At 56.2% G+C, this 10721-nt stretch overlaps 2 protein-coding genes across 2 annotated transcripts in view; both read right to left on the reverse strand.

Moving 5' to 3' along the window:
* Nucleotides 1-2971, reverse strand: part of BCAM (basal cell adhesion molecule (Lutheran blood group)) — a 16622-nt gene extending 13651 nt beyond the window's left edge. Inside the window, exons 1-2 of the mRNA XM_007943084.1 lie at nt 2890-2971; nt 368-489 (exon numbers count right to left, since the gene is read on the reverse strand). Coding sequence (XP_007941275.1) covers nt 368-489; nt 2890-2971 — 204 coding nt within the window. The remainder of the gene's footprint in view (nt 1-367; nt 490-2889) is intronic.
* A 7169-nt stretch (nt 2972-10140) lies between these two features.
* The window catches only part of CBLC (Cbl proto-oncogene C), a 19591-nt gene continuing 19010 nt past the window's right edge, over nt 10141-10721 (reverse strand). Inside the window, 3 exon segments of the mRNA XM_007943085.2 lie at nt 10141-10159; nt 10354-10420; nt 10423-10468. Of these exon segments, the coding sequence (XP_007941276.2) occupies nt 10141-10159; nt 10354-10420; nt 10423-10468 (132 nt within the window).

The raw sequence follows: 10721 nt of genomic DNA on the forward strand, positions 1-10721 counted from the left end.
AATCTGCTCTGCAAACTTTCACCCAAATCACAATAAAAATTAAAAAAAAAGAAAGAAAACCCTATGGAGCCAACTTCTACTCTGTCACATGGTTCACCAGGAGTCAGAACTGACTCAGGGCCATGGGTTTCTGTCTTGCTTTTGTGGTGTTCTGTCTCAGAATGTTTTCTCTGTCTCTCAAGAACCGGCAGACATTATTCTACTCCCAGCAGCACCCAGACTCCAGGGCACCCCATGAGTGCTCTCCTGGTCTCAGTTTCCCCATCTGTAAAGGGAGACCCAGCCTGTTGGGCTGCAGAGGACCCTCTGGATCTAACAAGGTAGACTGTGCGTCCCTTGTGCCTGACTCCCAGCCCACAGCACTTACCAGAAACCATTCCAGCACGTAGTGGTCGTGGGCTCCTGTGGGGGTGCAGTCCAGGGTGACAGGCTCGCCGCGCATCACCTCCACCAGCGGGGGCACCGAGACGTGCACTTCAGCCTCAGCACCTGTGGGAGGACGAGAGCGCTCACCAGGTGCCACGGGGACAGTCGGCCAGGCAGAGCCAGGAGTCCAGGCCCCAGACCCTCCTCTTCCCCCAGACCCAGGGGTCCGGGGCCCCAGCACCTACCTCCCTCAGACCTGGGAGTCTGGGCCTCTGGCCACCTCCTCCCTCAGACCCAGGAGTCCAGGTCTCAGCTCCCTCCTCTCCCAGACCCAGGAGTCCTGTCCTCCCCCATCCCTCAGACCCAGGAGTCCTGGCCCCAGACCCTCCTCTTCCCTCAGACCCAGGGGTCCGGGGCCCCAGCACCTACCTCCCTCAGACCTGGGAGTCCAGGTCTCAGCTCCCTCTTCCCTCAGACCCAGGAGTCCCAGTCCCCAGCTCCCTCCTCTCCCAGACCCAGGAGTCCTGGCCCCCACACCCGCTTCCCTCAGACCCAGCCCCCTCCGTCTCTTCTCTCCTCTACCTCAGACCCTGTCAGGGCTTCTCTCCACCTCTCCCTTCACTTGCTGAGCTGGACGCTCCTCCCTGGGAGCGCAGTGCCCTGGGGACCTCCAGCCAATGACCCTGGGCCAAGACTGAGTCTGTCCTGCTTCTCCCACTAGACCAACCACCCCCAGAGCGGGGCCAGGCCTGGTCCTCCCTGCATCCGGCTCCCGGGCCGGGCCTGCACAGGGATGTGGGCACCTGTCTCTCCCTATGGTGGTCTCCATCTCTGCGTGCCAGACGCACATCCTGGGTCTCACCGTAGTTTCCGGTTTGGGTACATTCATCTCTCAGTCTCTGTCTCTCTACCTGTCCCTCTCAGCCTCCATCTCTTTCAGTCCCTGGGTATCTTACCCTCCCTCAGAAGTAGGGGGTCTGGGGTGTGGGCTTTGGGCTGGGCCTGGAGCTGAGGCGGGCTGGGTGCGTGGGGGTGGTGAGGGGGGACAGGGCTGGGCAGGTTTCAGGAATGTGGGAGGGACAGGCTGGCTCAGACCTGCCTGGCTTGGCTTGGCGCCAGAGCCCCCTGCCCGCCCCCTGGCCCCTCTTTGATAGGGGCTAAGATGAGTCACCCCAGAACAGAGTAGGGTTAAGGCTCAGGATTTTGGGTTCTGATGAAGGAGGGCCCAGACTCCTGGATCTAAGAGAGGAGGAGGGGGGCTGGGGTTAGGACTCATGGGTCTGAGGGACGAAAGGTCTGGGCCCCTTGACTCCTAAGTCTGAGGGAGAAGGGGGCCGGGGTCAGGACTCCTGGGTCTAAGGGAGGAGGGGCTGGGGGTCTGACTTCTGGGTCTGAGAGGGAAGGAGGCTGGCTGGGGCCTGGACTCCTGGGTCTAAGAGAGGACACAGGTCTGCCACCCCGCCACTCCTGAGTCAAAGGAGGGACTGGGGTCCTGACTCCTGGGTCTAAGTGAAGAGAGGGCTGGGGTCCTGACTCCTGAATCTTGGGGAAGTAGGGAGCTGTGGGTCTCAACTGGGTCCTGGGTCCAGTGGAATGAGCCACTGGTTCTTGTAAGGAAACCCCCTCTCTGGCCCTCTGGGTTGGCATCCTGGCACCAGCTCTTAATTCTTAGGACCTCCCTTCCCTTCCCTTCCCTTCCCCGCCCAGCCCGGCCCTGCCCAGCCCCTGGGGATCCACTATTTGCCAAGCTTGTGCCAGGGGCCTGGATTCCCAGGTACCCACTTCTGGTCCCAGTCAGTCCCGGGCAAGGGGCATGAGCCAGGCTGGAGTCTGGGGCAGGGTCTGAGCTCACACAGAAAACGGAAGGCAAAGGGGTCTCCCCTCTCCGTCCCAGTCTCTTTCAGGGGCCTGTTCCTCAGCTCCCAGCCCCTCAGGGCCTCCTCCTTTCCCACCACCGGGCAGGTGTATGGATTTATCTGGGGCCCAGGAAGGGGGCACCGTCATTTGGAAAAACACTTTGTTCCACTGTCACTGCCCTTTGCAGAGGGAGGTGGGGTCTTTGGAGTCTGGCCTCGGAGTCTAGGTTGAAAACCCCCAATGAGTGGGACTTGCTGGTTTCTGGCCACAAGGTCCCTAGCTTCTCTGAAGGGTGCCTGGCCTCCTTCAAACTCTCGAGAACCTTTGAGTGGGACCCCTGGGCGTTCGGTGTTTTGCGTCCTGGGAGAAGAGGTGTCTGGAGGTTTGGACTCCTGGTGGGAGGGAGAAGCGGGCTGAGGACCGCAGATTCGGGGAAGGAAGGGCTGGGGGCCCGGACTCCTGGGTTCTGAGCAGGAGAGGGTGACTTCTCCATGCCTTCCGATCTTCCGCCATGCCACCCCCAGCTCCCCAGCTCTCCGACTGGGATGGGTACCCCTTAACACTCCCATACCCTGCTCCCTGGGTCCCCAGGTTTTGTCCTCTCCCTTCCCGGGGTTCCCCGGGGCTACCCCCCCAGTGTCACCCTGCTCCCAGCCCGAGCCATACCTGGGCGCGCCCCAAGTAGGAGCGTCAACAGCAGCAGCCGCGAGGCCCCGCGCGCCCCAGCCAAAGCGTCCGGGGGCTCCATGTTCGCAGCGGTGGCGGCGCTGGAGGCGACTAAGCCCGGCTGCCTGCGGCTCGGCTCGGCCAGGGCGGGCTGGGGAGCTGGAGGCCCCGCCCAGCCCCGCCCTCGGGTCCCCGTCATTCCCCACCCCCCCAGTACAGGCGCGGGGCCAGGACCTCCCACTGCCCTGGAGCGGACCTCCCTGTTCACCGCGGGCGGGCGCGCGCGCGCGCGGGCCACCCTCCGCCCCCAAGCCCCGGCGTCCGCGCTCGGCTGACCGACCAGTCTAGCCAGTGGCCTGGGCTCTGACCTTCCCGGGCCATCGCGGACCTCTCTCCCTGCCCGATCTGCCCAAGGGCCTTAGGGAGTCCTTTTCGCTATGGGCAGGGAGCTGGGCAACTTGAACCAGCAGACCCCAATACAACCAGTGGCCTGCACTGTCCTCTCCTCGTGCGGCCAGTGGCCATCACATCTACCAAGGACCCTCACTGGCCTCTCCTAGTACAACACCCTGACCAGTGGCCTGAGTTAGCCTCCCCTTGTACAGCCAGTGAGCCCCAGCCCTAACCAGTGACCTGCGCTGGCCCAATGGCTCCCAACCTGACCAGCTGCTCCCGGTAAGCCCTACCCTGTGGCCAGCTCTCTGGCCTGCTCTCCTGAGCAGTGGTCCGGAACCAGCCAGTTCAATCTCATACCTAATGGTCTTCAAATCCTAGTTCCGCCGGCCCTCTGTGACCAGGGGTGGGAGGGCCGCCGGTGTTCTCCCCTGTGGGGCCTCCCTTTCCGCCCCCACCTCTAGGGAATCCCAGGAATGCCACCCCCCTTCCTTCTCCCTCTCTCCCCTACACTCCCTCCCAGCCTAGAGGGGAAGGGAGGAGAAGCTGGCAGGAAGGAGCAGGTGAGTGGGGGAAGGGAGGGGATCCGTGCACTTGGAGCTGGGGGAAGGGGCCAGCCACGAGTCAGAAGGTGAGGGTCGTGGGTCAGAAGGGAGCTCACAGGTCAGATGGCCTCAGAGGCCTGCAACCCAGGTCACAGTGGGACAAAATCCCCCAGACTGCTGGTTGGGCAGGGGGGTGGGTGTGATGTCACGGGTCACTTGGAAGAAGCTAACCCAGAAACAGTGGTCAGGATGAGGACACTGGTCACGCTGGGAAAGATTCCTGAGGAGGCCACTGGCAGAGTGAGGGGGGTCACATCAGACCCAGAGGGGTGGCTTAGGCCACAGGTCAGCCTGGGGGTCATGTCGTCTGACTGATCACGGCTACTTTATCCATTGCTCATACCGAGGCTCAATTGTTACAGCAGGTGTCGTTGTTGCATATCATGGAGTAGATTTCAAGTCACAGTGACCCCTTGTGACAGAGAACTGCCCCACAGAATCTTCCAGACTGTAATCTTTATGGAAGCAGATGACCAGTTCTCCTGCAGAGCCACTAGGTGCTTCAAACCACCAACCTTTCTTTGAGCAGCTGAATGTTTACCTGTTTAGGCCACCAAGGCTCCATGTTATATGGGAAAAGGTGATATCTCACTATTAGTCACACTATCCCCTTCTCCAAGAAAGGGTCCGTGCCACCACGCTGGGTCAGCCAGCCCCTCTGGACTCCTGCAGTGTCCTGGGCTCCGCATCTCAGCCCTGCCCACACTGAATGGTGGACATCTGGAGTCTGATCCGTCTCCTGCTCTAGACTGGGGGCCCATGAGGTCTTGGTCACCTCTGTGTCCCCAGCCCCGCCCAGCACAAGCCAGAGCACAGAGCAGGTACTGGGAGAAGGCTTTCAAGGTGCCATATCAGTAGCAGTCAGACACATGAGCAGACCTCACCCATGTTAGATCATCACGGGACCAGAGAACCAGCTCACTCCCCGACAGCCCCAAGTTCTCCCGGGCACAGACTCCCCTGGTTGCCACCCCAGATGCCCACTTCCAGGCTCTTCTGTCCTCAGCTTGTGCACCTGCTGTTCCCAGCCAGGATGGATCCTGGTGGGTGCACTCTCATCAACCATCCCCTTCCCACCTTCCTCAAGAAGCCATCTGAATTTCTAGGTAAGGGAGAAGGAATATATGGAGTGTATATAGAGGAACGAAAAAGGGGAAGTCCCTCTATGACATGGACTGACACAGTGGCTGCAATGATGGGCTCAAGCTTAGCAAAGACTGTGAAGATGGGTCAGATCAGGCACATGTTTCGTTCTTTTGTGCATACGGTCGCTGTGAGTCGGGGCTCACTTCACAGCATCTAACAACCACAACATATGGGGGGGAAGGAGCCCCGGAGGCACAAACAGGTTGGCAATTTGAACCCACTCAGCAGCTATGAGGGAGCAAGACGTGGTGATCTGTTCCCATAAAGATTACAGCCTAGAAAACTCTATGGGGCAGATCTGCTCTGTCCTATAGGGTCTCTAGGAGCTCTGGTAGCATAGTGCCTAAGGCACTTGACCGCTAACCAGAAGGCTGGCGGTTCAAACCCACCAGCCACTCCTCAGAAGGAAGGCTGGGCAATCTACTTCCATAGCGATACTGCCTCGGAAACCCAAGGAGGGGTTGCTATGAGTTGGGTCCGACTCAACGGCACATAACAACAACAACAAGAGTCAGAATTGACTTGATGACACACAACAGCATATGGAAGATGTCGTTGTTGTTAGGTGCTGACCACTAGGTTCCAACTCATAGCAACCCTGTGTACAACAGAACGAAACACAATGGCGGTGCTGTGAGATTCTCAGAATCTTAGCTGCGTGAACCCCTCCTTGCAGCCACTGTGTCAGTCCATCTCGTTGGGGGTCTTCCTGTCTTTCGCTGACCCTCTATTTTACTAAGCATGATGTCTTTCTCCAGAGATTGGCTCCACCTGGAGGACTGAAGTGCACCTGCTCAAGCCATGGTGTTTGCAATCGCCCCCTTGCACGCGAAAGCTGAACAATGAATAAGGAAGATCGGAGAAGAATTGATGCCTTCAGGTGATGGTGTTGGCAAAGTATGGGAGATGGCAGCCAGGCCCTTGCAGACTTGCAGAAACTAGTGCAGTGACATCATCTGCCCTTGATTCCTACACTGCGTTCTCATAAACAGCCAGAGGGATCCCGTTAAAGTGTGAGTCAGATGGCATCATTCTGCTCTGGAACCCTCCCTTGGGGCCCCCTGTCGCCAGAGTGGAAGCTAAAGTTCTCCCCTTGATCTGGCCTCCGTTACCTCTCTGACTTCATCTCCCGCTCCCTCCCTCGCTAACTCCCCTCTGTCACCCCAGCCTCTGGGCTTCCAAGCTTTCCCTTCAAAACACCAGGTGTGTTCTAGCCTCTTGTTCCATCCAGTGTGGGGGCCTTTGCATTTGCTGGTTCACTCCCTCCTCCTCCCCTGGATATCCCCGCACTTCCTACCCTCACCTGCTTCAAACCTCTTCTCCAACCTCACCTTGCCCCTGGAGCACTTTGCCAGCCACTCCTTACGCCCCTTTCTCTTCATTTTTCCTTATCACTGCCTGAGAGATCATGGACAGAGCATTAGGCATGGTTGGCACTGTGGTTAAAGCATTGGGCTGCTAACCAGAACGTTAGCAGTTTGAATCCACCACTTGCTCCTGGGAGGAAAGATGAAGCAGTTGGCTTCCATAAAGATTGACAGCCTTGGAAATCCTACAGGGACAGTTCTACTCTATTCTCTATGGGCGCTGTGAGTCAGAATTATTCATGGGCAGGGGATTTGGCTTTCAGTTTGGGTAGATTATGTTTATTTTTTTATTGTCTTGTCCAGTAAACAAAAAAACGGTGCGTCTACCCCTGCAGTTCCAGTGGCAACTGGTTTGGTTACGGGGCGGAGCTGGACAAGTCCTTATGCAATGAATTCATGATTTTTCCCTGACACCATCCTTGCCCTGTTGCTGTTAGGTGTCACTGAGTTGATTTCAACCACTAGTGACCCCTGTGACAGGGTAGAACAGCTCCATGGGATTTCGTAGCGGATAAAGCATTTGGCTACTAACCAGAAGGTCAGCAGTTCAAACCCACCACTCACTCCTTGGAAGGAAGATGGGGCAATCTACTTCCATAAATATTTACAGCCTCGGAAACCCAATGGGAGTCACTATGAGTTGCAACTGACTCAATGGCAGTTAGTTTGAGTTTGTTTTTTAATCTTTACAGGAACAGATTGCCAGACTGCCCTTGGAGCCACTGAGTGGGTTTGAAACACCAACCTTTTGGTTAACAGCTGAGCACTTAACCGGTGTGCTATCAGGGCTCCTTACACACACACACACACAGAGACACAAACACACTAACGAGAGGCAGAGAGAGAGAGAGACTCTATGGGAGTCACCATGAATCGGAATCAACTTGATGTCAGTGGTTTTTAAATAACAAAACTTTGATCAATTCAGTAACTTCCACATTTACAATTCGATATTTATTACGTTTTTCAGGTTGTATCGCTATTAGTCCTAGCCTTTTCTAAATGATTCTGCCACCATTTATACTTGTCTGTTTTCTCTAAAAGGAGCCATGGTGATGGCAGTGGTTAAGTGCCTGGCTGCAATCCAAAAGGTCAGCAGTTCGAGCCCACCCGCCCTTCCAAATGTGTCACAATTCCCAAATTGCACAAGCTGTGAACTATTTTTAAAGTTAACCATGTGTGTGAGTTAAGGTTGTGTGTCAACATGGATGGGCCTGGTTGAGTGGCTGGGCAGCTGGATGTAGTATTCCCCATGGTGAGATTGGTAATTAACTCCATGGTGGAATCTATTGGAGCAGCTGAGTAGCTGCCTTAGGGATGTGGTCTGCTTCCTGTAAATAAGAAGCGACCTTGAGGAAGCTCTCCAGCCTATGGCATGCTTGAACCCTGCATGTAGCTGAGTTGTTGTTCAGCAGCCTACCATGCTCTGCGACCTTGGGACTTTCAATAGACTTGAATTCATGGCCTGTCGTGTGGTTTGGTAACATCAGGACTGTGCCTTTTTACTTGTCGACCTTGAGTTTGTCAGCCTCGGCAGCCAGCAGCTGAGTGAAGAAAAGCCTCCAGCCTCAGTGGGCTGGGAGCAGGAGGCAGAGCTGAAGCCCAAGGTCGAGGGGCTTTCACCCAGCCCCTAGAGCCTGACACTTTGAATTTGGACTTAAAGCTTCCAAACTGTAAGAAAATAAACTCCTGTTTGTTAAAGCCATTCCAGGTGTGGTGTATTCCTATCAGAGCATCATTAGGTAACCAAAACACCATGTTACACACTGTATGTATAATGATATCATGAAGGTGGAGCAAAGATAAAGCTTGTTAGTTAAAATAAAAACCAAAACCAAACCAGTTGCCACTGACTTGATTCCTACTTATAGCGGTCCTATAGGACGAAGTGGAACTGGCCCCAGAGGGTTTCCAAGGCTGTAACCTTTATGGACTCAGACTGCTACACCTCGTTCTCACAGAGCAGCTGATGGGTTTGAACCCTCGACCTTTGGTTAGCAGCCAAGTCCTTAACCACTGTGCCGCCAGGGCTCCCCGTGTGCCCTCCTCTTAAATCTGTGTGGTTTAACTCACATGTAACCGCAGATTGTGGCAGAGATCTTGCTGCATGACTTCCCAGATCAGCTCAGAAACGCCCGTACAGCTCCCCCCGCTATTTGTTCACTGGAATATTCTTCACAAAGCTTGTGTCATCCCACAAGCAGTGTGATGCATGGAGACTGCCTTGCTGTGGGGAAGCCCAGATACAACCAAAGCTGAGACCACCTGGAGAGGCTCTGAGACACCCCCCCCCAGCAACAGGCTAGACCAGCCCCCCGCTGCTCGCTGCAGACACAGCCCAGCTGCCACTGCAAGCCCCATGCTCAGCCACAACCACCCAACTGAGCCCTTCCCCAAATCCTGGCCCACAGAAACCACAGACAATCTTCAGATTGCATTGCTTTCAACCACCCTGTTTTGAAGTGACCTGTTCTGGATGCTAGCTAATGAGAAAGGCAGACACATCCAGTTTCTGGGGCAGCACAGGCAGTCAGGTGGTCACTGGGGCACCAGCTTATGCTGCTCACCAGACCGGTTCTGTGACACGACCGTGACTGGGCCACCAGGGCCCAGCCAGCTGCCAGTGTTTCTGCTCATTTTCTGCTGCCGGGTCGGGTCTCCAGTCCCTCCCGGGATTCAGGGAGCAACCCAAAATCCTTTCAATGAATTCCCTTGCTGCTCAGGAGGTGGTCTGTATTGCTTGCAACTGAATCTCGCCTATCTGCTTCTGTGCGGGCCTCTTTCCTTTCTCTCATCCTTTGAGTCTCAGCTCGGACGTCCCCTCCTCCTGGAAGCCCTCCCTGACTGCATCAGCTGCTCCCTCAGGATTCCCGTAATCCTCCATCCTAGTTCTTCCCACTCTGGGCTGTCACTGTCTGGGCACAGGTCTGTCTCCTCACTGGACTGTGAACTCCGGGTTGGCAAGGCTGGGGCTGTTGTTATCAGTTTTGTTCCCAGCCTGGGGCTGGGCACAGAGAACGCGGACTGACTTAAACTGAAGTGAGAGAGGCTTTGTTGCTCACTCACAATTAGTGATAAGGCGGGGAGACACTTCTTTGGCCGGATTTAGGCTGGAAGTTAATGTCACTCTGGGAAAAGGACCCCCAACAGGAATGGAGGAGACAAGGATGGGGACAGGCAGGATGGGCACATAACCTTCAAGGAGACGTGGGGTCTCCAGTGATAAGGACTGAGATCTTGGATACCTGGGTCTGGGTTCAGGAGTTATTTTGTCCTGATGCAGGGGAGTGGGGTAGGTGTCTGATTTTCTGAGAGCCTGGGATTCTGGACTCCTGGGTCCTGAGAGCAGGAGGGAAAGTCGGAGGGGAGGGAGGAGGCTGGGGGAGGGAAGCAGACTCCACTTGAAGGTCTGAGGGAGGAGGGGACTAGGGGCTCAGACTCCTGAGCCCAGAGGAGCTGGGTCCCCCACTCCTGGCTCTTCAGACGCCCAGACTGCTAGGTTGGTCCAGTGGGGAATTAGGCCTCCGAGATGGCTCATTTCCAATGCCAAGCTGCCCCCTGGCGGTGGGTAGCACTCTCTCGCCACACGCCAGACAACAGATGGACTTGGCACTTTATTTCTGCTTCACAAACCCCCTTCCAGACCAAGCATCTTGTCTTGATATCCTGTGAGGCGGGAAGAGCAGTGGGTTAGACCGTTTCACTTCAGCTTAGGCAGGGTGGAGTGAGGTACGATGGGGCTAGACCAGGCGAGAGAACCTGGACAAAGGGGGAGACTCACCTAGCCCCCAGGCCTGGGCAGGTCGGGGTAGCTGGGAGGCTGCACTTTCCCTTTAGGAGTTTCTGCAGCGGAGAGAGTTGGAAGGGGGCTGTTGGCTTCCTGGGGTCTATTGCTTCACCCTGCCCCTTACCCCCCAACCCTTTCCACAGCTCCAGGTTGCCCCTTTACATACCCTGTGTGCCCCGCCCTGGCCTGGGGGCTGGAGTTGACCCTCCGTGGGACCGAGGCCACAGTCCGATTTTCGTCAGGGGGAAAGGAGCTCGAAGTCTGGGGACGGCCGGAGGTGCCTGGAAGGGAGGAGATGGAGAAGTGGCAGCCGGGCTGTGGCCATGGGCTTGGTATTCTATTTCACAGACCCAGACAGTGATGGGGGCCTTGTCCCCAGTCCATGCTGCTATTTCCCTTGCACCTCTGCCTTGAGTAGGAAGAGCTTTAAGTTGTTTGTTCATCCATCCACTCATCCATCTGTCTGTCCACCTACCTATCCATCCATCCATCCACATACCTATCCATCCATTCATCCATGTACTTATCCATCCA

The sequence above is a fragment of the Orycteropus afer genome, unplaced genomic scaffold (genome assembly GCF_000298275.1).
Source record: "Orycteropus afer afer isolate SDZICR_OR568_19922 unplaced genomic scaffold, OryAfe1.0 scaffold00099, whole genome shotgun sequence".
Classification (NCBI taxonomy): domain Eukaryota; kingdom Metazoa; phylum Chordata; class Mammalia; order Tubulidentata; family Orycteropodidae; genus Orycteropus; species Orycteropus afer.